Source organism: Stigmatopora nigra, chromosome 15 (genome assembly GCF_051989575.1).
Source record: "Stigmatopora nigra isolate UIUO_SnigA chromosome 15, RoL_Snig_1.1, whole genome shotgun sequence".
NCBI classification, from domain to species: Eukaryota; Metazoa; Chordata; class Actinopteri; order Syngnathiformes; family Syngnathidae; genus Stigmatopora; species Stigmatopora nigra.
Window position 1 is genome coordinate 3,976,923 of NC_135522.1, and position 22,899 is coordinate 3,999,821.

A 22,899-nucleotide genomic window follows, 5' to 3' on the forward strand; every position below is an offset into this window, starting at 1 on the left:
CAAGTAACTGATATATTTTTAATCGTGTTTATTCATTTTTGTTCCATGCTGATACAACAGAGATCACATGAAAAATATATAATGATCTTTATTCACTCAAATAAAAAGTTTATATTGTATCCACTGCTCTCTAAAAAAAAAACCAACAAAAAAAAATAAATATAAAGTATAGTTCAAATACATATCCTTGTAGTGTAATAGATTCCTTATTAAAGGAACCAAAGAGCTTATTGATTGAGAGCTTATTGATTCTGGTAGATAAAACTGAGGCATTGCATCCATTTTTGCTGATAAATATGAAACAACACATTGATATGATGCTAACAATTAAAAAGTACTCTAATATTAACGGTGTAAAATATAATATAACCAACATTAGTTGAATTAGCTTGCATATTTTCTGTAATTTCCTTTTAGATTAGCTTCTGTGAGGATAGTCAATCCCTTTTTACTGGGTAGTAGGCAATTCTTTAAGCATACCACAGCTTCTTTTTTGGGCAATTTCACGCAATTTCCGGACTTTACGGGCACTGTAAGAGCCCACGAAGCTATCCGGCTGTAGTACAGCCATTCCATTGTGAACTTCCCCCATAATGATAAGCTGATTCTCAGCAACCGTGATATTAGGGCATGGACAGTTCCAATCCATGTTGAGTAGAGTCACCTCCAAAGGTTCTTTACCAAAAAACTTCAACCCCATTTTCTCATCTTTTAGAATCTCCTCCACTGTCATCAATGCGTGACCCGACTCCTGCTCTTCGGTTAGTTCTGTAACCCTTGCCAGGATGACAAAATCACTTCTGCAGAAGCTGGCGACCATCTTGGCTCGAGGTTTACACGCCTGGCAATTGTGGTTCTTAGGGAAGGGGCACATCCCCTCGCAGGCCTCTTTGGACTCAAAGTTATTCTCGTTGCCACCACAGCCTCCGTAGACAAAGGATTGGCATTTCTTGAGTCCGTTGCTGTAGGCCCAACGATGTTGGTAGGTTTTACATGGGCCCTGAAGGCTAGGGAGACTACATGGAGCTGATAACTCTCCCCCACATGACAGCATGCAGGTTTCATAGGTGTCAAAATGGTTCTGATTCTTATTGCAATGACTATAAGTGAAGGTAAAGCAGTTGTTTCTACTCGATTCGTAGTACCAGCTAATGCTTTCTTCTCCACAGTCGTCTGTGTCTGGATTTTTTAAGCACTCTGCAGGCGGTAAAGGCACGTTAGAATGATTTCTTTCTCCCTCTTTAGCCTCTTTCTTGATTACTGCTAAAGGAAAGTGAGATGATACACTTCCTCCTGCATTTTTGGCGGTGCATGTATAGATTCCAGCATCTTGAAGTTGTGCATTGTAAATGACCAGTTGGCCAATGTTGGTAACGACAACGTTCCCACGGATACGATTGGGTCGCATGATGATGTTGTCTTTGCCTTTGAGTTGTTTCTCCCAGGTGATTTCCGGTTGTGGTTTTCCAGTTACTTCGCACAGGAAGCTAGCTGTCTCACCCACAAACACAGCCTGCTGAGTAGGGCTGCTATGTATGGTGGGGGTCTGGATGTCAGCTGGCAGGGTGGTCTGAAGAGCTGTGGTGGGATAGATGGTAGTTTCAGCTGGGATTGGACTGGTATTTGGCCATGTTAGTTGGTACCTGTAAAAATTGATGGAAAAAAACAGTTAATCAACTAATTCTGGCTAAGAACTAAATGATAGCATCACTTTATGAAGTATTTCTGCATCGTTTAATGACATACCAGAGCTTGCCTTTGCTAAACTATTATTTTAGTTATAATATAACTGTTATTTTTGGTTAGCTATACAGAAAAAAAGGTCAAATATTAGAAATACTGCTGCACAACTACTATAAACTTAGTGCTTTTACACTAGATTGTTTGTAGATGGTCCTTAATTGATAATACTACCCCAAGACAATGAAAATGATATTGAAAAATATCAAAAATACTTAACATGTTACCTGCAGGTGACCTCAGAGATAGAGATACCCTTGGAACACGCCTCTGCATCCATGTAACACTTGTTATAGTAAGTCATGCCATCAGATGCACATGTGAAGTGGGGTTCTCTCTCACAGCGGTCCCGGCATTTACAAACAGGCTGCCCATCCCAAATGTCACATTCGGAGCCTTGTTGGGAACACATGAACTTGTCACAGGAGGCACCTTTGGGCATTCCAATGGGCCCCTTGTTTCCCTTGATGTCAATGTAGCGTGCAGCAACACAACTTTTGTTTCCACATACGTTGAGGCAGCACTTCTCAAATGTCTCACAGTCCTAAAAAAGTGGACAAAAATTAACATTTCTGCAACCAATGAATGTATTCGTGTTAGTAAATTGCTAAAATAAGTTTAGTCCACTTAACCAAACTCCCACCAATGCAAAATAGTTCCATAATCTTATTTTATTCAATACAAAAGCTGCAAAAAAGGTTAACTTTTACACAGATAAGAACACAGATTTGTCTTTATTTCATATTTTTTAAAATTATTAGTAAATTGCCAAAATAAATTAGTCTACTCAACCAAACTCCCACTCAATGCAAAATAGTTCCATAATCTAATATTTAATACAAAGGCTGCATAAAAGTTTACTTTTTCACAGATTTGTCTATATTTCATAATTTTTAAAAATATTAGTAAATTGCCAAAATAAGTTAGTCCACTCAACCAAACTCCCAAATAGTTCCATAATGTAATCATATTCAATAGAAAGGCTGCAAAAAATAACTTTTACACAGATACAAACACAGATCTATCTTTATTTCATATATTTTTTTAATTAATTAATGATTTTCCCCCATGGATAAAAAAATCCAAAAATAAACACCTTACAGCATCCTTTATATATGTTTGATTACTATTTACATGCATAGTATGTTAAAAAGTGAAGAGTAAACACTTGAATAGTTTCATGTAGGGTCTTTCCCAATGTAGTTTTAATACAATAATGATATTTTTTACTATTTGGAAGACAGATTGAGATAGATCGATGAGAACCCACCTGGTCAGATTCACATTCACGTGTGCAGGTGCTCATGGCATCCACCCATAAATTAGGATTCAGCTCATTGGGACACAAACCAGCATGAGAGTAGACCACTTTAGCCACAGACATCGGCATTGCCCCCACGTTGTCCATAAAAAGCAAAAACGTGTAAAAAGGTCCCAGAAGAAACCAGATCCATCGCGGAAACAGCATCCACCACATTGCGTGCGTAAAAACGCGAGGGATTAAACTCCCCAAAATAAATCCAACCCGAGGAAAAACTAACTCAAAAATCCAGAATGTTTGTAGTATATTAAAAGCAATGATAGTACAAAAACGACTGCTAAGGACTCAATCCGTCAATCACTTAGCCCTAAATTTAGGTATTTATTGCAGAGAGATAAGTTTTGCTGCGTGCAACCTCAAAAATTACTGCGTTTTGTCCGCAAGGGGCGTCAAAAAGCGACTGACTTACAGTTAGGAGCAACTTAATTCACGTTTTTTTAGACTCTGCTCTTCGTCTATAGTGTTGAGACACCTGCACATTCTGGATTTCTTAACCCTTAGTATGCAAAACAAGAGGCTAGAATAGAATTTTCAACCAAAACAAAAACAAATGCATACCATTGGACATACTGGAATGCAAAAATATATTACCAATGCTTATCAAATAATGCATCAGCACATATAACCATGTTTTTCCCCTCATATATTTATTTAAATCATCTGTGTGTATATATATCCAATGCTGTGATCAATAGTAATGGCTTATAGTCAAACCTGGTTAGATATTTTTCATATAGTTTTAGTCAATGTGCTCAAATTTAACTTTCCTACTTGATAAAAAGTTGATTTTTAAAAAAATACTTTTGTATTTACAGAATATATAGTACCTAGTCTATATTTATGCAGTAATAGTATTTTGAGCAACACATTTGTTCGTTCCTTTACACTCCAGAAGATGGCACCAAACTACAGATATAGTCACCCTTCAAATAGCTTTATTAAAAAGTATCCAATGTAAAAAAAAAAGAAGAAATCCTACAAAATTCTAATTTCCATAAGTTAACTATAGTCCATAGTTCTTGAGCCCAAAGTGTAGTGTACAGATATGTATACACAGGGATTATTACTGTATTTGTTATTAGAGAAAGTTGTGCACAAAGGGTGAAAGATTAAGCATGTCTTTTGTTGCCATTTAAAAAATACTCTCTTCTGCTTGTAAAACAATGAATGGCTGTTCATAGTAATCTGATTAGGAGTGTTCCTGCTCAAGTTTAGAGAAGTATTTAAAATGATGAAACAGAGATCATGCAATATGCTGGTTGGTTTATTTGGCCTGAACATCTGCTCACCACATGGGAGTGTTGTATTCATTCATTCAAGAGGTGTCACAGATATACAATGTGTAGTTGTACAACTACAACTTGACTGTTGTTTATGTTCTTTGCATCAAGAAGGGAACATTACACAAGGTCTTCATTAGTTGGGGCATAACAGAATGTACTACGGGTATAGTATAGTAAGGCTTTTTTTTGTCAAAAAACAACATAGTATAGTAAGGCTTTTTTTCTTAAAAAACAACATAGTATAGTAAGGCTTTTTTTCGTCAAAAAACAACATAGTATAGTAAGGCTTTTTTTCGTCAAAAAACGACATAGTATAGTAAGGCTTTTTGGCTTCAAAAACGACATAGTATAGTAAGGCTTTTTTTCGTCAAAAAACGACATAGTATAGTAAGGCTTTTTTTCGTCAAAAAACGACAGTATAGTAAGGCTTTTTTCGTCAAAAAACAACATAGTATAGTAAGGCTTTTTGGCTTCAAAAACGACATAGTATAGTAAGGCTTTTTTTGTCAAAAAACGACATACTATAGTAAGGCTTTTTTTCGTCAAAAAACGACATAGTATAGTAAGGCTTTTTTTGTCAAAAAAACGACATAGTATAGTAAGGCTTTTTTTCGTCAAAAAACGACAGTATAGTAAGGCTTTTTTCGTCAAAAAACAACATAGTATAGTAAGGCTTTTTTTCGTCAAAAAAACGACATAGTATAGTAAGGCTTTTTGGCTTCAAAAACGACATAGTATAGTAAGGCTTTTTTTGTCAAAAAACGACATACTATAGTAAGGCTTTTTTTCGTCAAAAAACGACATAGTATAGTAAGGCTTTTATTTGTCAAAAAATGACATAGTATAGTAAGGCTTTTTTTTGTCAAAAAACGACATACTATAGTAAGGCTTTTTTTCGTCAAAAACGACATAGTATAGTAAGGCTTTTTTTGTCAAAAAAACGACATAGTATAGTAAGGCTTTTTGGCTTCAAAAACGACATAGTATAGTAAGGCTTTTTTTCGTCAAAAAACGACATAGTATAGTAAGGCTTTTATTTGTCAAAAAACGACATAGTATAGTAAGGCTTTTTTTGTCAAAAAACGACATACTATAGTAAGGCTTTTTTTCGTCAAAAAACGACATAGTATAGTAAGGCTTTTATTCGTCAAAAAACGACATAGTATAGTAAGGCTTTTTTTCGTCAAAAAACGACATAGTATAGTAAGGCTTTTTTTCGTCAAAAAACAACATAGTATAGTAAGGCTTTTTTTCGTCAAAAAACGACATAGTATAGTAAGGCTTTTTGGCTTCAAAAACGACATAGTATAGTAAGGCTTTTTTTCGTCAAAAAACGACATAGTATAGTAAGGCTTTTTTTCGTCAAAAAACGACAGTATAGTAAGGCTTTTTTCGTCAAAAAACAACATAGTATAGTAAGGCTTTTTTTCGTCAAAAAAACGACATAGTATAGTAAGGCTTTTTGGCTTCAAAAACGACATAGTATAGTAAGGCTTTTTTTGTCAAAAAACGACATACTATAGTAAGGCTTTTTTTCGTCAAAAAACGACATAGTATAGTAAGGCTTTTATTTGTCAAAAAATGACATAGTATAGTAAGGCTTTTTTTTGTCAAAAAACGACATACTATAGTAAGGCTTTTTTTCGTCAAAAACGACATAGTATAGTAAGGCTTTTTTTGTCAAAAAAACGACATAGTATTGTAAGGCTTTTTGGCTTCAAAAACGACATAGTATAGTAAGGCTTTTTTTCGTCAAAAAACGACATAGTATAGTAAGGCTTTTTTTCGTCAAAAAACGACATAGTATAGTAAGGCTTTTATTTGTCAAAAAACGACATAGTATAGTAAGGCTTTTTTTTGTCAAAAAACGACATACTATAGTAAGGCTTTTTTTCGTCAAAAAACGACATAGTATAGTAAGGCTTTTATTCGTCAAAAAACGACATAGTATAGTAAGGCTTTTTTTCGTCAAAAACGACATAGTATAGTAAGGCTTTTTTTCGTCAAAAAACGACATAGTATAGTAAGGCTTTTTTTCGTCAAAAAACGACAGTATAGTAAGGCTTTTTTCGTCAAAAAACAACATAGTATAGTAAGGCTTTTTTTCGTCAAAAAAACGACATAGTATAGTAAGGCTTTTTGGCTTCAAAAACGACATAGTATAGTAAGGCTTTTTTTGTCAAAAAACGACATACTATAGTAAGGCTTTTTTTCGCCAAAAAACGACATAGTATAGTAAGGCTTTTTTTTGTCAAAAAAACGACATAGTATAGTAAGGCTTTTTTTCGTCAAAAAACGACAGTATAGTAAGGCTTTTTTCGTCAAAAAACAACATAGTATAGTAAGGCTTTTTTTCGTCAAAAAAACGACATAGTATAGTAAGGCTTTTTGGCTTCAAAAACGACATAGTATAGTAAGGCTTTTTTTGTCAAAAAACGACATAGTATAGTAAGGCTTTTATTTGTCAAAAAATGACATAGTATAGTAAGGCTTTTTTTGTCAAAAAACGACATACTATAGTAAGGCTTTTTTTCGTCAAAAACGACATAGTATAGTAAGGCTTTTTTTGTCAAAAAAACGACATAGTATAGTAAGGCTTTTTGGCTTCAAAAACGACATAGTATAGTAAGGCTTTTTTTCGTCAAAAAACGACATAGTATAGTAAGGCTTTTATTTGTCAAAAAACGACATAGTATAGTAAGGCTTTTTTTTGTCAAAAAACGACATACTATAGTAAGGCTTTTTTTCGTCAAAAAACGACATAGTATAGTAAGGCTTTTATTCGTCAAAAAACGACATAGTATAGTAAGGCTTTTTTTCGTCAAAAAACGACATAGTATAGTAAGGCTTTTTTTCGTCAAAAAACAACATAGTATAGTAAGGCTTTTTTTCGTCAAAAAACGACATAGTATAGTAAGGCTTTTTGGCTTCAAAAACGACATAGTATAGTAAGGCTTTTTTTGTCAAAAAACGACATACTATAGTAAGGCTTTTATTTGTCAAAAAATGACATAGTATAGTAAGGCTTTTTTTTGTCAAAAAACGACATACTACAGTAAGGCTTTTTTTCGTCAAAAACGACATAGTATAGTAAGGCTTTTTTTGTCAAAAAAACGACATAGTATAGTAAGGCTTTTTGGCTTCAAAAACGACATAGTATAGTAAGGCTTTTTTTTCGTCAAAAAACGACATAGTATAGTAAGGCTTTTTTTCGTCAAAAAACGACATAGTATAGTAAGGCTTTTATTTGTCAAAAAACGACATAGTATAGTAAGGCTTTTTTTGTCAAAAAACGACATACTATAGTAAGGCTTTTTTTCGTCAAAAAACGACATAGTATAGTAAGGCTTTTTTTGTCAAAAAACGACATACTAAAGTAAGGCTTTTTTCCGTCAAAAACGACATAGTATAGTAAGGCTTTTTTTTGTCAAAAAACGACATAGTATAGTAAGGCTTTTTTTCGTCAAAAAACGACATAGTATAGTAAGGCTTTTATTCGTCAAAAAACGACATAGTATAGTAAGGCTTTTTTTCGTCAAAAACGACATAGTATAGTAAGGCTTTTATTCGTCAAAAAACGACATAGTATAGTAAGGCTTTTTTTCATCAAAAAACGACATAGTATAGTAAGGCTTTTTTGTCAAAAAACGACATAGTATAGTAAGGCTTTTTTTGTCAAAAAACGACATACTATAGTAAGGCTTTTTTTCGTCAAAAACGACATAGTATAGTAAGGCTTTTATTCGTCAAAAAACGACATAGTATAGTAAGGCTTTTTGGCTTCAAAAACGACATAGTATAGTAAGGCTTTTTTTCGTCAAAAAACGACATAGTATAGTAAGGCTTTTTTTCGTCAAAAACGACATAGTATAGTAAGGCTTTTATTCGTCAAAAAACGACATAGTATAGTAAGGCGTTTTTTCGTCAAAAAACGACATAGTATAGTAAGGATTTTATTCGTCAAAAAACGACATAGTATAGTAAGGCTTTTTTTCGTCAAAAAACGACATAGTATAGTAAGGCTTTTTATCTTAAAAAAACGACATAGTATAGTAAGGCTTTTTTTGTCAAAAAACGACATAGTATAGTAAGGCTTTTTTTGTCGAAAAACGACATAGTATAGTAAGGCTTTATTCGTCAAAAAACGACATAGTATAGTAAGGCTTTTTTTTTGTCAAAAACGACATTGTATAGTAAGGCTTTTTTCGTCAAAAAACGACATAGTATAGTAAGGCTTTTTTTCGTCAAAAACGACATAGTATAGTAAGGCTTTTTATCTTAAAAAAACGACATAGTATAGTAAGGCTTTTTTTCGTCAAAAAACGACATAGTATAGTAAGGCTTTTATTCGTCAAAAAACGACATAGTATAGTAAGGCTTTTTTTCGTCAAAAACGACATAGTATAGTAAGGCTTTTATTCGTCAAAAAACGACATAGTATAGTAAGGCTTTTTTTCATCAAAAAACGACATAGTATAGTAAGGCTTTTTTGTCAAAAAACGACATAGTATAGTAAGGCTTTTTTTGTCAAAAAACGACATACTATAGTAAGGCTTTTTTTCGTCAAAAACGACATAGTATAGTAAGGCTTTTATTCGTCAAAAAACGACATAGTATAGTAAGGCGTTTTTTCGTCAAAAAACGACATAGTATAGTAAGGCTTTTATTCGTCAAAAAACGACATAGTATAGTAAGGCTTTTTTTCGTCAAAAAACGACATAGTATAGTAAGGCTTTTTATCTTAAAAAAACGACATAGTATAGTAAGGCTTTTTTTGTCAAAAAACGACATAGTATAGTAAGGCTTTTTTTGTCGAAAAACGACATAGTATAGTAAGGCTTTATTCGTCAAAAAACGACATAGTATAGTAAGGCTTTTTTTTTGTCAAAAACGACATTGTATAGTAAGGCTTTTTTCGTCAAAAAACGACATAGTATAGTAAGGCTTTTTTTCGTCAAAAACGACATAGTATAGTAAGGCTTTTTATCTTAAAAAAACGACATAGTATAGTAAGGCTTTTTTTCGTCAAAAAACGACATAGTATAGTAAGGCTTTTATTCGTCAAAAAACGACATAGTATAGTAAGGCTTTCTTTCGTCAAAAAACGACATAGTATAGTAAGGCTTTTTTTCGTCAAAAAACGACATTGTATAGTAAGGCTTTTTTTCGTCAAAAAAACGACATAGTATAGTAAGGCTTTTTGGCTTCAAAAACGACATAGTATAGTAAGGCTTTTTTTCGTCAAAAAACGACATAGTATAGTAAGGCTTTTTTTCGTCAAAAAACGACATAGTATAGTAAGGCTTATTTCTAAAGGATAAAATAAAAAAGGCCATGTATTGTAAGGCTTTTATTTATTTAAAAAAAATGACCATGTATTATATTGTGCCTTTATCCAAGAGTCTCCGGCGCCCCAGTGAGCGGAGGCTGACACGGTCGTGCTTTTGGACGCATTGCGCAGATGCAGGCGGACGACTTTGCCGGATGGCAAGTCCTCACTGATCTGTAAGTCTTATTGTCGTCGACATCATCACTTTGGTCACGTGACCTTTTTGTCATTCACGGCGTCCAGTCGGGAAGAGCTGGCTGACCGGACGCAGGAGCAGTTGGGACAGATGCACGTCGCCACCGCCTTCGTCTTGCCAGGTTGAAAACCGTGTCGCCACTGTAAAAGAAAGAAAAAAAGATGTTGTCATCTTGGGCAGTGTTGACAAATCATTGTCTTTGTGTCACGAAAGATGCATTGGACAAGATGGAAGAGGAGAAGGACGGGGTGCAGGTGACCCACCGACAAGTCAAGGACTCCTCGCCTCACCCCGTGACAGCCGTGGGTTTGAGCTGAGTCCCCGTCATTCGGCAGACCCGGATGTGGACAAGGGTGACTGGCAGAATAACATCACAATGTGGTTCTTTCAGAGCCGGTGGTTGTGGTGGGGAAATGCCAACTGCTGCTGCAAAAAAAATGCGAAATTGAAAAATGTTTAAAGTTATTTTTTAGTAAAAAGTAATTTATCATATGTCACATGTGTATCCCCTTATTCTTATGTTCCTATGTCGGGGGAGTCACCAAGAGTATGGTTTGCTCTGCTTTGTAAACTCACCTAACTTTTCCCACTTGAAGGTACAATAAATTACTAAGTATGATCTAGGAGTGAAAAGAGACTAAACAACAAATACTACTACCTAATCCTGTAGAGTGTTGGTCCAGTGGATAAGTCATCAGCCTCCCACATCTGTGGTTGTTGGTTCAAATCCCAGCACCTGCAAAGATTTTCCCAATATTATTCAGGTAAATGAAAGAGGTAAAAGTACAAATACTACCACTTACCCTCAGAGGGTGGTGGCCCAGTGGTTAAGTCATCAGTCTCCCACATCTGTGGTTGTTGGTTCAAATCCCAGCGCCTGCAAATATTTTCCCAATATTATTCGGGTAAACGAAAGAGATTAAAGTATAAGTACTACCACTTTCTCTCACATGGTGGTGGCCCAGTGGTTAAGTCATCAGCCTCCCACATCTGTGGTTGTTGGTTCAAATCCCAGCACCTGCAAAGATTTTCCCAATATTATTCAGGTAAATGAATGAGATAAAAGTATAAGTACTACCACTTTCTCTCACATGGTGGTGGCCCAGTGGTTAAGTCATCAGCCTCCCACATCTGTGGTTGTTGGTTCAAATCCCAGCACCTGCAAAGATTTTCCCAATATTATTCAGGTAAATGAATGAGATAAAAGTATAAGTACTACCACTTTCTCTCACAGGGTGGTGGCCCAGTGGTTAAGTCATCAGTCTCCCAAATCTGTGGTTGTTGGTTCAAATCCCAGTGCCGGCAAAGATTTTCCCAATATTATTCAGTTAAAAGAATAAGTTCTAATGTCTAAGTGTTTAAGTATTGAGTGGTGGATGAAGCATTTTGTCCAAAAAATGACTAAGTGTTTCACCCCATTTCCTTGGATAAAACGTTTCAACACCTATGTATAAGTGGGGCACGAGTTGGTGTAGTGGGTTGCACACTCGCCTTTGCACCGAGAGAACGTGAGTTCGCTTCCCGGTGTCGGCGGTTCACTGACCAAGCAAGCGGTCGAGGGTCGGCCGAAGGCCGACCCGAGAACGCCTTTCGCACGGACAGGTCCATCAAGTGTCTTCCGAACTGCCGAAGGCAGTTCGGAATATAACCTTTTGCTGAAAAGTATGACTAAGTGTTTAATAAAAATTAAAAAGGTTTTTCTCTTTTTTTTTTTCTTGTTCCATTTCCAGACTACTTGGTGTGGTGATCAGCCAAAGGACGACAGCGGGAATCGAACCCAGGTCTCCCACATGGGAGTCCGGTGAACTAACCTCTGCGCCAACCAAGTGGCTACACTTTCCTTTGTAATCATTTGAGTCTCTTGCCAAGAAGTACACAGAAACAACTAAGTGAAAATGTGTCCCAACCGGGAATTGAACCCATGTCTCCCAGACGAGAGACAGGTGACTTAACCACTAGGCCACCATTTGTCTACACGTTCCTTTGTCATCATTTGAGGGTCTTGACTACAAATACACAGAAACAACTAAGTGAAAATGTGTCACAACCGTTTACCTTTTGCATTGTAAGTTGGTGCTCTACTATTGAGGCCAAGTCATCCACCTGGTGAAAACGACATCCTACATCACCGCCACCCACAGGTGAATCTAAGGAAAAACAAAAGAAAACAAATATTTTCTGCACAATAACACGATTGTCTCTTTTAAACTTACATTTTTTTTGTCTTCAGGTGTCCTCGCTCCACAGTTTGGGAACCCTTTTCGTTGGAAGACCGTCCATCCCGCAAGTCATCCATTTTTGCCTTTCACAATAATGTGAAAAATAAAAATAAAAGTTGACAACAAATTATCTCTGTTCTATTATGTGACCTTGACTTTTATATATAATAAAATAATATCCATTCTAAAGTTTTTTTTTGTAAGGGGATGTGGATATCTAAAAAAAACCTTACTATACATGGGCGATTTTTAAGGGGGAAAAAGCCTTACTATAATGGTCATTACCAAAAATAAATAAATATATCAAGTCGTCAGATATCACCAATATCACTGGAGAGTGTTTTTCCACATCTAGGATTTTTGTTATATGACAAATGGTCTATAAAGGAATTTCGAATTAGACAAATAATCATTGAGCCGTGTCCTTGTGCGATCTTTGAAACGATTAAAAACACTAAACGCAATTCGATTTGGAGATATTATGAATGCAAGTGGAACTATATTTTTATAGAAACGTGCAATGTAGAAAACGGGAGCATTTCTTACCTTTTCGGCACGCGTCGAGTACACAAAAATCAGCCAACGTAAAAAATAACTTCTTGGTGGACTTCTTTCTGTTCACGGCCTTTAACAAACGTGTATTGGTTGGAGCTGACCAAAATTATGGCGTTTAGATGAAAAAGAGAAGATTTAAAAACCTGAAAAGACGTTTAGAAACAAAACACAGCATGCAGGTAAACGAAAATCTTTTCCGGTCTGTTTCACTTCCGGCTCACTAATGTGACGTCACTTTAGGGAATGCCCTCAACTTTTCCGGTACGTTTCATTTCCGGCTCACTAATGTGACGCCTCTTTAGGGAACGCCCTCAACTTTTCTTTTTTTCTTTTTTTATTTCACAGTTTGAAATGAAAGCCTACTCTATGGGATACTACGCCTTTATATCATAAATACTCCATCATCCTCTGTTTTACCATTATATTTAAACTAATGTTGGGAACAAACCACAACATTACAACCAAATATGGAATAAAATTGAGGGGAAGAAAGAATTTATTCATTCACCATGCTTTATAAAAAAAGAAACACACCCAGAACGAAAAAAACAGCTTCAACAGTGCCTACGGTTAGGTCTGCAAGTACAGGACACATTTCTTTTTCATATAAAAATATCAGACTCTGGATGCATAGGTTAAGTACATTGTAATCTGGTTTAACTCTAGAACAATGAACAAAATCAAAGTATTGTTAGTCTTTCCCTTTCCACAGATTCCAACATAACCCTATTAGAAATATGACCTTGCCAACCTGTTTGGCCATGTCATTTCTCACTTCTCATATCCGAGTCTTAACAAAGCATTTAAAATCATCTTTCCCTCAAATTGCACTTTGCATCAACAACGGTCCTGCTGCACATGAACATCAGCTTCTGATATAGTTTTTGATACAACCTCAACAGGCCTTCCCGGTGAAAAAAAAGCTATGCTTATTAATACAAAACAAACCTTATAAAGTAAGAGCTTCAGGTATACATTTTAAAAGTAAACAGCACTGGGTAAGATAAGTTTTCATTGTGAAATGTACTGTTCTATCTGATGTCCCAATGTCAGTCAATGAGCCCCAGCATGAACAGAACACAACTGTGAAAGCAGCAATAACCTTTCCATTTTATATAAGGCTAATGATAACATCACAACATAAAACAAATGAGTATTATTAATTGTCAGTGCATTTTTGAGGGAATTTTGTCTATTTCAGTTCAAGAGTAAGAAGTTAGATGGAAGGGGGCAATGAACCAACTACCTCTTCCATGGTAAGCAAGTGCTCCACCCCATGAGCTAAAGTGCCCAGCCACCTTCTTTCCATGCCAGAAACCGGTTCACTATTTTTCTATTTCAGGTCAAGAGTAAGAAATTGGACAGACACAGGCAATGAACCAACTACCTCTTCCATGATAAGCAAGTGCTCTACCTCATGAGCTAAAGTGCCCAACCACAGTCTTACTATGCCATAAACTAGTTCACTATTTTTCTGTTTCAGGTCAAGAGTAAGAAATTAGACAGAAGCGGGAAACGAACCGACTACCTTTCACATGGTAAGCAAGCACTCTCCCTCATGAGCTAAAGTGCCCAGCTACCATCCCACTATGCCACAAACAGGTACTTTATTTTTCTGTTACAGCTCAAGAGTAAGAAAATGGACAGGCACGGGCAACGAACCAACAATCTTTCACATGGTAAGCGAGTGTTCTGCCTCATGAGCTAATGTGCACAGCCGCCTTACTGCAATGTCACAGACCGGCTCACTATTTTTCAGTTTCAGCTCAAAAGTGAAAAGTTTGACAGCCACGGGCAACGAACCAACTACCTTTCACATGGTATACGAGCGCTCTGCCTCATGAGCTAACTCAGGAGCAACTTCCCAACATGCCATGCACTCTCGAGGACCGGAGTTGGCCACCCCTGGCTTACACCATCGGGATGGTGTTGGATAAGTCTACAGACAGCAGTTAAAAGATAGAGAAAAAAAATCAAGGAAATGAATGGTGCTTCCCACTTCAGCAAAGACACCAAGATTGCAAAGCAACAACATTTATGACAGCGCATGTGGAACGCGTTCTTTCACTTCAAGTCGATTGCATGCCTTCTGTTCTTATGCAAACTGTGTATGAGACATGTTTCCACAGCTATAAGATGGGCAAATCCATTTAAGGCTATTGCAGAAACCCCGGGAAGACAAACTAATGTCCCCCATTTCTTTCCCTTGGAGTCTTGGCACAAGACGTACGAGGTGGCAATGGAGAGAGGGGGTGACCCCCCATATAATTTCTCTCATAATCCACGACACCATGCATCAGTAATCGCTTGGAACTAGTTGGGAACAATTAAGCAGCAAAAGGGCCTGGAGTATATGAGCTCAAGAACTTTGAAGACTAAATCCAGGGCGATAAAAATGACAGCCTGTCCAAGCAGAACTAAGCTCAACAAGGGATCTGGCAGGTAACTGGTTAGTTGTTGGTCAAGGGAGGCTACAGAAGCTCAAAGAGAAGCAGGAAAACCGGCCATATTAATAGGTGAGGCGGGAGGCCTTCATGTTATAGCAGGGTCTGTCAATAAGGCTCCCAGTTGCCGAGAACAAAGACAAGCCCTCAGATTTCTCCAGCACAACTTCCAGTTCCTGAAAGTCCTGCAACCGGGCGACATCTTTGTCCTGGGGTAACCCAAGAGAAACATTGCCACAACTATTAGTTGAAAGGTAAACTTTATACGAAAAGAATAAATAAATGCAAAAAGAATCTTACCTTTCTCAACATGGTGTTTGGCAATTTACGGATTTTTTCCACGTGCTCAACACTGATGTCCAATTCGCGGCAGCAGACTCTCAGCAGCGAACGATATGTGAGCTCCTGACGGTCCAGTTCGATCTCGATGAAGTCATTCTCACGGGTGTTAGGATTCTGGATGCGTACTTTCAGTACCAATTCTAAACAGGATTAAAAGGGATAAGAGGGTTCACGCTTGTATGATTTCAGCTTCATGAAATTTAACAAAACAGGGATGTTGAATGAAAAAATTGCCCTTACCTTGCACATTAACGGGGAAGGTGCTTGTGAAGAAAAATGGCTGGAAGGATGGCAAAGATCCACTTGACTGACTGTAGCCTATTTGCTGTGGGATTGACTGTTGCCTGCTCATAGCTGGGTTAGTGTTGTTCAATGGTGCTTGGACCTGACCCCCATTGCTGCAAGCCAAACCTGGGCTAGTGGAGGTCAAAGGAGGCGAACACCTGGTTCCATTGTGTGGCATTGCATGGTTAACGAGATGTGGCTCGACAGACAGATCTTCGGGCACTGTGCAGTTTACGATAGTGTGGTTGTGAGATAGTGCCATCCCGGATGCTGTGCCATTTTGTTCAGCCATTGGAACAAATTCCCTGGTAGGAGCTTGGCTGTGAGTGATGGGATCCGTAGGAGGAACTGGGTCATCAGAAGTCAGGTTCTGTGACATCTGAAAGTGCTGGCTTGGAGAATGGGGGGCTGAATTGTTATCGGTGGGATCGGTGTGCTCCGTATTTCCATTTTGTGCGGCGTGCTGAGAAAGGAGGATGTCCATCTTGTTATCCATCTTGGCGTACAAAAAAGGAGGGTTGGACAAATAGTTGGGGATGATTGGCAATTCAGGCTCCTTGATTTCAGGTAAGTCTTCTACTTCAACTGTAGGGTTCAAAACAGTTTTCAGATTATTACAATGGTGGTGAAAAGACAATGTTAGCCTATGTCAAATCATATTATAGTATTCAAATATCTAGGTAGTTAGTAGGTGTTAAAGAAACATTCAAACAAAACAATGTACTGTTTATATCCAATTGGAATAGTTTGATATAGTGAACATATGCATGAAAAAATAGGCAAAAAATGCAATTCTTTACCTCCTAAAAGTAGTTTTATCTCCGGTTTAGATGTGAGCTGTGCAGCCAACTCTTCCTTGGCTGTGAGAATGTCTTTATCTGCTCCGCTATTAAGTAAGTAAGAGACGATCTGCTTATGGTTCCGTTTGCATGCCCAATGGAGGCAAGTCCTAGAAGGATTAAAGACATCAGATAACAAAATCATTTGTATTATATAAGAAAGTTACATATTCTAATGAGGCAAAGGTCGAATGGCAAATAATTAACTATGTTTATATTCAAAAAAAAAAGCTGTAGGCATGTTCATATTTCACTTGATCAGTGGTTGTTTTGTTTGTTGGTGTTATGTCACAAACTAACCACTAACCGGATTTCTGACAGGCAAATCCAAGGGATTAAACCATGATTTGCCTAATAGGATATCACACGACACACCTAACACATGCAACTTGCAGAGAAACTTCTTCCAAGTCTTTCAATATTAAAATTAGAAGCCCCAAGGCAAATATGTTACGAGTTTTAAGGCTTTATGCAGTAATATTTAGTTATCAAACTTACCATCCATTGATTTCATTTTGAGAATTGATGTTTACTCCACTCTCGACTAATGTCCGCACTTCGTCAATGTCCCCGATGGCTGACGCTTCTCTCAGTCGCTCCTGGAGTTCTTTATCCAACGAAGTAGTGGACATGATTGCTAAAATTATGAGATTTCCGAGTTCATATGCTACGTTGAAGCTTCACGATTTAGCCTTATAATGATAATGGCCAAACAACATTGGCCGCTGGGCTAAACATTAACTACCGTACTTGCTAGCTTGCCTAGGTGAGCAGTCTTTGCTACTAATCTTAGCTGGTGATTGCAATTTTCTCAAGATAGTGCGATTAAGCGAACGGATCCTATAGCATTTAAGTATATACTGATTTTTCGTTAATAGTCAGTTTAGTTTCCACTGTCATAGTCAAAATCCGCATTCCATTGAGTGTTTATCTTGTCGGCGGCGTCCGCGTTCCTTCATCCAGAAGTCCTACTGCCACACTACCGGGGGACACTTTTGAATGTAACAATGCTGCAACACGTTCGTCCGTCTGCCATATTGGATGTGTCCGCACGTACACAAATGTAGAGCGTTTGGGTACATTGGATGTAATTTTTTGAAAAATCAAATGATCATAACGGGAGTCAAAATTACAACCACTCGCAAGGGCTACTTGTCGTGTTAAAAAAATCTTGACTAGTCGTGGGACATTAGGATTTCTTAAACTGTTGATATGTATATTCATTTGTGAATACACACTCTTTTGGGAGATTTACAGAAGTAAAGAGTTGCATATTGAGATTTATTTTATCTTATCGAACCATTGCCGATAACATTTGTGGAAAAAAAGACTGCGATTAGTTTTCAAACGTATAATAAATAAAAAATATGGGGTTCAGGTCAGTGGTGTTTGTTAGACAATTAAGTACACCAACGCCCTAGTTATAAACCGCTTTTAGTACCTTTGCTTTGTGGCGATTCCTCCTTTAGTTTGTGCATTATTACAATATAGATGTGTTATCGCTTTATGATGTGTGGGTGTACTTACATATCCGGGTCGAAGTGTTTCATTCACTTTCGCAGTAGGTCCTAGTTGACGTCACAGCGCCTGCCATTTTGATCAGATGTACTTTGGGCGCCCTGAGATGGTGTGATCTGAAGCTCCACGATTTACTGTCGTGTAATAACAATACTAAAAGTTAGGCAACATGCTTTCCGCCGCGCAGTTACTCGATGAGTTAATGGGCCGAGACCGAAATCTGGCCCCCGATGAGAAGCGATGTAACGTCAAATGGGACGATGAAAGCGTAAGTCAGCATTCTTGCTAACGTTAGCCTCGTGGGTTTGATTTGCTCACATAACTGAACGCATGTTTTGTTTGGGGTAGAACGATCTGAAATGTTTTTGTTTCTGAACGTTCGCAAATCAATGTGCATGCACTTGATTAAAGTAGTTCTAAAATGTACTTGATCTACCGCGATCGCCGCATGTTGAAACATTGTTAGCCTTCATTTGCTAATGGGAAAACCTCCAAATGAGGCAGCGGCTAATCGCATACATTGCCATGTGGTCTAGGTCTATAACTCGCATGTAAAGTCTTATTTGTGCACCTTGGAATTCACTTTCACATCTTTTTTCCCCCCGATCTTAGGTATGTCGATATTATCTGTGTGGATTCTGTCCTGCAGAACTATTTACAAACACAAGGTCGGATTTGGGTAAGTCAATAGTGAAATGCCTGCACACTTCACACAAATTCAAAATCGAATAAGATCTAATGCTCCATAAAATCTAAATACATTATGCAAGGAAGCCCAACAGTAAATCAATTTCCATCTTTTGTTGGCAGGCCCGTGTGAGAAAATCCATGATGAAAATCTTCGGAAAGTGTAAGCAATTCTCTTTAAAATTTCCCCCACCTTTTTAAAATCTTGTGGGTATAAATTTACTCTTGTTTATTTTGTGCAATAGCGAATATTTTTTCAATTTCATTACTGCTAAATCAGTTCAGTTTACTTGTGCATATGTGAGCTATTTAATCAATGACTGAATTTAATCATAAAGAGCTACATATATAAGTCATAATAAAGTCATAACATATTTTCCAGATATGAAAAGAGTTCACGTTTCATGAAGGAGGGATATGAGCGGGACTTTTTGCGCTATCTACAATCTCTTCTGGCCGAAGTTGAACGGCGAATTCGTCGGGGACACGCTCGCCTCGCGCTTTCTCAAGCCCAGCAGAATGCAGGGGTATGTGCTTCATAACTTCAAGCTCAAAAATAACACATAAAAACATGCAAATTCCCACCTGTGTTAAGTACTAAGAGTTGTGTGTTTTCCCCCTTTAGCAGCAACCGCCTGCTCCAGCTGGAAAGAATGATGAGAAGGCCCAGGTTCTGACAGAAAAGATTGAAGATTTAGTCGTACAGGTTTGTCCAAGTAATCCACTGTAGTTTTTGTTTTTCCTTGTTCAATTTTTTTGCTGATATAACTGTTTTTTTGTGTTGTCTAGATTGAGGAGCTGGGCTCTGAAGGCCGTGTGGAGGAGGCTCAAGGAATGATGAAGCTAGTTGAGCAGCTCAAGGAAGAGAGGGAATTGCTTAGCGCAAACCCTTCGGTGAGTCATCTCACTTGGCTTAAGTTGTTCACTTTTAAAAATGGTTGTTAATCTTCAAGAGTTGAGTTACTGGTGTTTTTTTTCAGACCATTGAGAGCTTTGCAGCCCAGGAGAAACAGATGGAGGTATGCGAGGTATGCGGAGCCTTCCTTATAGTGGGTGATGCTCAATCTAGGGTGGATGACCACTTGATGGGAAAGCAGCATATGGGCTATGCCAAGATCAAATCCACTGTAGAGGAGCTAAAGGTAAGAATGGGTTGCAAAGAAAAGGATATGACAATGAATTTTGTTCCTGCATTATCATTTATCTATTTATTCATATATTGCACTTTGTTGCTTGCTCAATTTCCATCAGGAGAAACTGCGACGCCGCTCAGAGGATCCTCAAGGGGAAAGCCCCGTCATTAAGAAAGACCGAGAAGACCGTGAGAAGGAAGAGCGAGAGAAGAAGCGTAAAGAGGAGGAGGAAAAGGAGAAGGAGAGAGAGAAAGAAAAGGAAAAAGAGCGGGAACGTGAGAAGGAGCGGAACAGGGATAGGGACAGAGACAGGGGGGATAGGGACAGAGACCGGGGGGACAGGGAGAGAGATCGGCGGTCCCGGCGAAGCAATTCAAACAGCCGGCATTCTAGCCGAGCTTCAGAGAGAAGGAGGAGCCGCTCCCGGGATCGTCGGAGGTCCAGGAGCAGAGACAAAGAGAGAGACCATGACCGGAGACGCAGCAGGTGATAACTCGGATTTTTTAACGTTAGCAGTTTAAAATCTAAATGAAGTTATAGTGTCGTTTTTAATACTCACTGCTATTTTCTCGTTTAGCAGGAGCCGGGATCGAGATAGAGAGAGGGATAGGGACAGGAGAAGAAGTCGCGACCACTCCGACCGGAAGCGACACTCCCGCAGTCGTGAAAGGAAGAGGTCAAGAAGCTCAGAGCGTAGATCTCACCGCCACCGCAGCCGTAGCAGGGACCGTGACAGGGAGAGAGATAAGGAAAGAGAGAGAGAAAGGGATAGAGACAAAGAGCGCTCATCTAAAGAAAAAGGTGAACACAATAAATAGTCAATTATTTTTTTTCCAAACCACAATGTGTCAAATGGACTGTCATTCCAATCACTTCGTTCTCCCTTTTTTTTCCAGATCATAAGTCGTCGGAGGAGAAGAATAGCATCGCCAACAAAGACAAGAACTCTGAAGACGATGCAGCTGCTGTCAAGGCTTCACCAGAAGCAGAGCCGATGGAGGCAGAGGCCGCCGCAGAGGCCATCGCCTCGGCCTCTCCCCCGCTCCTTAACGGCCAACAAGAGCTCCTCCTTTCTGAAGGTGACACTCAGTCCAATTAAAACTGATCTGATAGGACCTCAGATCAGACTCAGGTAAGTGTGTCCTCCTCCACTGCCCCCCCTGACACCCTAAATTCCTCACATTCCCCCCCTCCCTCCCACGCTACCTCCTTCCCCCCTCACCTTCTCTGCATTCACTTAATGCTGATGTTTGTCTGACGTACCATATCCTGTTTTTGAATAGTGCATCATAAATATGCACTGAAGATGAAGAACTAGGCCCGATGAATGAGAAGAAGGTAGAAAGCATTCACACAAAGCCAAGAGGGAAAGGCCAGTGTAGCCCTGAGCAAACATGCCCAGAGGTACCCCCTCGTTTTGTATCGTTTTTGATCCTTCAACTTTTTTTTTTTTAGTCCTTGTCGACTGAACTAGATGGAAAAATTGACCCCCTCACCTCCTCTAATTGGCAGTATTTATTTGGTAACGTGTTAAGTTAGATTTAACAAAGATTCCAAATGCTTAGTGTGTTTGTGTGCTTAGTTTTTAACCCTAATGCAAAAAAAAGATTAAAATAATTGACTAGTAAATACTATGCATTTTCATTATGTGCCTGATAATTCTATGCAGTTTGTCTTGTTTTTTTATTTTGCGGGTTGGTGGTGGGGTAATTCTAGGAAATGAGGGGCGGTGCGTTAACGTAACTAACTAACTGGAGGGTAGGGTGGTTTATGGCGTAATTTGCAGCTGACTTCCACACCTCACTGCGTTGGTGTTGTGAGCGAGACCACATGCGAAAAGGGCAAATTAAAAATCAAGGATACTCTCTGACTGTCAAAGTGTGCAGGTACTCACCCCAGGTACTCCTTTCTATACCCACATCCTTTTTGTCAATACTGTACTGCCTGTACTCTTCACATCAACTTGAACTTCTTTTTTTTAATTGTGATCCTGTATGTTGTTTAGCTGTCATCAAGTAGAGGAGTCCAATACCAACTGCTTGATTAACTTCTGCCGTTTAATTGTAGTCCTCTTTGCATCATTTTCATATCTGTTGACTTGTATAACTGTCAAGGGGAATATTACATTTCAGTGGTATAAAACTTGGTAGACATTCCCTGTCAGTACTTCAGCCAAACATTACTGACAAGGCATGTCAGAGGAAAATTGTCATTTTTTTTAGCAGTTTTTCTATAAATAAAAAGTTGCTGGGGTCCTTTACTAACATTACATTTTTTTGAACATGTTTTTTTCCAATAGGGCAATCTGAGAGATCCATTTGAGGAAGAACAGGCGGAAATACCCCCCCATCCTCACCTGGAACCTGTGGCACTTCACTGCTTATAAACAAGGTGATCCACATATGCGTATATCAAAAAAAAAAACCTGTGGAAAGAGGGAGGATAATATTAATTCATTCATTTTCATGTCTGTCGATCCCCCCTAGTTGGATGAGTCATTGTGGTTAATATGATATTGTATTTTGGAGGAGTCCTGACATCAATCAGACATGACTTGAAATACCAAACGTTGTAGGCAGAATTCGTTTACTTCCCTCGCCTTTTTTTACTCTATTTTTTTTTTATTTAGTAAGAAGTCATTCAAATAAAGAATAAGTGTGGTTCAGTTTGGTGTGTCAGGTCCTACTTCACTTTCTATTTTTTCATTTTTTAAATCTGATGTGAAATGTTAGTCCAATGACAGGGCCTGCCCCCCCTTCTCTTTAGAGACCTCAATGATTCTCATTTTGCTGTAAAATATTGATACTTCTCTCTTTTTTTGATCAAATCTGACTGCAGACTGAAGATGTGTTTAAGTTGGTCAGCTTCAAATGTTAATGTGGTCTTGCAATAAAAGGTAAAAACGTCATTGTTGTGTCTTTTCTTCTATCTGCATGCATTATGTTTAGAGGTATATTAACTGACCGTGAAAAATCTATATCATTACATGAGTATAAACTCAACAGAAA

The 22,899-nt window shown here is 38.1% G+C and overlaps 4 protein-coding genes and 1 long non-coding RNA gene across 25 annotated transcripts in view; 2 read left to right on the forward strand and 3 right to left on the reverse strand.

Annotated features, from left to right (window-relative positions):
- LOC144209110 (uncharacterized) overlaps positions 1-10,116 on the forward strand; it is a 27,266-nt gene extending 17,150 nt beyond the window's left edge. For all 3 annotated transcript variants that reach the window (XR_013328993.1, XR_013328992.1, XR_013328994.1), the window contains 3 exons: positions 9,745-9,849; positions 9,917-9,990; positions 10,083-10,116. The gene's annotated coding sequence lies outside the window, so the exon portion shown is untranslated. The remainder of the gene's footprint in view (positions 1-9,744; positions 9,850-9,916; positions 9,991-10,082) is intronic.
- wfikkn2a (info WAP, follistatin/kazal, immunoglobulin, kunitz and netrin domain containing 2a) lies at positions 125-3,450 on the reverse strand. The gene is made up of 3 exons (XM_077735321.1): positions 3,011-3,450; positions 1,968-2,284; positions 125-1,643 (listed from the first exon to the last, which is right to left on the reverse strand). Exons 1-3 carry the CDS (start codon positions 3,215-3,217, stop codon positions 449-451), a joined length of 1,719 nt encoding a protein of 572 aa, XP_077591447.1. The 5' UTR covers positions 3,218-3,450; the 3' UTR covers positions 125-448.
- On the reverse strand, positions 9,682-12,969 carry LOC144209111 (uncharacterized). 13 transcript variants are annotated; one of them, XR_013328995.1, is made up of 8 exons: positions 12,635-12,969; positions 12,083-12,171; positions 11,925-12,016; positions 10,820-11,028; positions 10,673-10,746; positions 10,525-10,605; positions 10,160-10,295; positions 9,682-10,009 (listed from the first exon to the last, which is right to left on the reverse strand). It is a non-coding gene; the product is annotated as an uncharacterized LOC144209111 (long non-coding RNA). The 13 variants fall into 13 exon arrangements; XR_013328996.1 differs by having other exon boundaries at positions 10,807-11,028; XR_013329001.1 differs by lacking the exon at positions 10,673-10,746 and having other exon boundaries at positions 10,820-10,887.
- A 152-nt stretch (positions 12,970-13,121) lies between these two features.
- ankrd40 (ankyrin repeat domain 40) lies at positions 13,122-18,251 on the reverse strand. Of its 2 annotated transcripts, none has more exons than XM_077735331.1 (6): positions 18,081-18,251; positions 17,052-17,190; positions 16,515-16,663; positions 15,670-16,299; positions 15,388-15,569; positions 13,122-15,296 (listed from the first exon to the last, which is right to left on the reverse strand). In XM_077735331.1, the coding sequence occupies exons 2-6, from the start codon at positions 17,183-17,185 to the stop codon at positions 15,153-15,155; spliced, it is 1,239 nt and encodes a 412-aa protein (XP_077591457.1). In that variant the 5' UTR covers positions 17,186-17,190; positions 18,081-18,251; the 3' UTR covers positions 13,122-15,152. The 2 variants fall into 2 exon arrangements, with proteins under 2 accessions (XP_077591457.1, XP_077591455.1); XM_077735329.1 differs by lacking the exon at positions 18,081-18,251 and adding an exon at positions 17,995-18,072.
- luc7l3 (LUC7-like 3 pre-mRNA splicing factor) lies at positions 18,109-22,797 on the forward strand. 6 transcript variants are annotated; one of them, XM_077735325.1, is made up of 11 exons: positions 18,111-18,339; positions 18,684-18,750; positions 18,882-18,921; positions 19,141-19,285; positions 19,384-19,464; positions 19,548-19,652; positions 19,739-19,900; positions 20,010-20,377; positions 20,469-20,692; positions 20,788-21,023; positions 21,175-22,797. In XM_077735325.1, the coding sequence occupies exons 1-10, from the start codon at positions 18,241-18,243 to the stop codon at positions 20,988-20,990; spliced, it is 1,494 nt and encodes a 497-aa protein (XP_077591451.1). In that variant the 5' UTR covers positions 18,111-18,240; the 3' UTR covers positions 20,991-21,023; positions 21,175-22,797. The 6 variants fall into 6 exon arrangements, with proteins under 6 accessions (XP_077591454.1, XP_077591453.1, XP_077591451.1 ...); XM_077735323.1 differs by having other exon boundaries at positions 18,112-18,339; positions 22,191-22,797; XM_077735328.1 differs by having other exon boundaries at positions 18,109-18,339; positions 19,387-19,464; positions 20,472-20,692; positions 20,788-22,797.
- The last annotated feature ends 102 nt before the right edge of the window (positions 22,798-22,899 follow it).

Coding starts and splice junctions, on each gene's coding strand:
- wfikkn2a (XM_077735321.1), bottom strand. CDS start 3,217: ATGTGGTGGATGCTGTTTCCGCGATGGATCTGGTTTCTTCTGGGACCT. Junction 2,285..3,010: donor GTGAATGTGAATCTGACCAG/GTGGGTTCTCAT, acceptor CCACTTTTTTAG/GACTGTGAGACATTTGAGAA. Junction 1,644..1,967: donor ATCTCTGAGGTCACCTGCAG/GTAACATGTTAA, acceptor CAATTTTTACAG/GTACCAACTAACATGGCCAA.
- ankrd40 (XM_077735329.1), bottom strand. CDS start 18,031: ATGCACAAACTAAAGGAGGAATCGCCACAAAGCAAAG. Junction 15,570..15,669: donor CTTCCCCGTTAATGTGCAAG/GTAAGGGCAATT, acceptor AATCCTGTTTAG/AATTGGTACTGAAAGTACGC. Junction 15,297..15,387: donor CAAACACCATGTTGAGAAAG/GTAAGATTCTTT, acceptor GGGTTACCCCAG/GACAAAGATGTCGCCCGGTT.
- luc7l3 (XM_077735325.1), top strand. CDS start 18,241: ATGCTTTCCGCCGCGCAGTTACTCGATGAGTTAATGGGCCGAGACCGA. Junction 19,286..19,383: donor AAGCCCAGCAGAATGCAGGG/GTATGTGCTTCA, acceptor TTCCCCCTTTAG/CAGCAACCGCCTGCTCCAGC. Junction 19,901..20,009: donor CCACTGTAGAGGAGCTAAAG/GTAAGAATGGGT, acceptor AATTTCCATCAG/GAGAAACTGCGACGCCGCTC.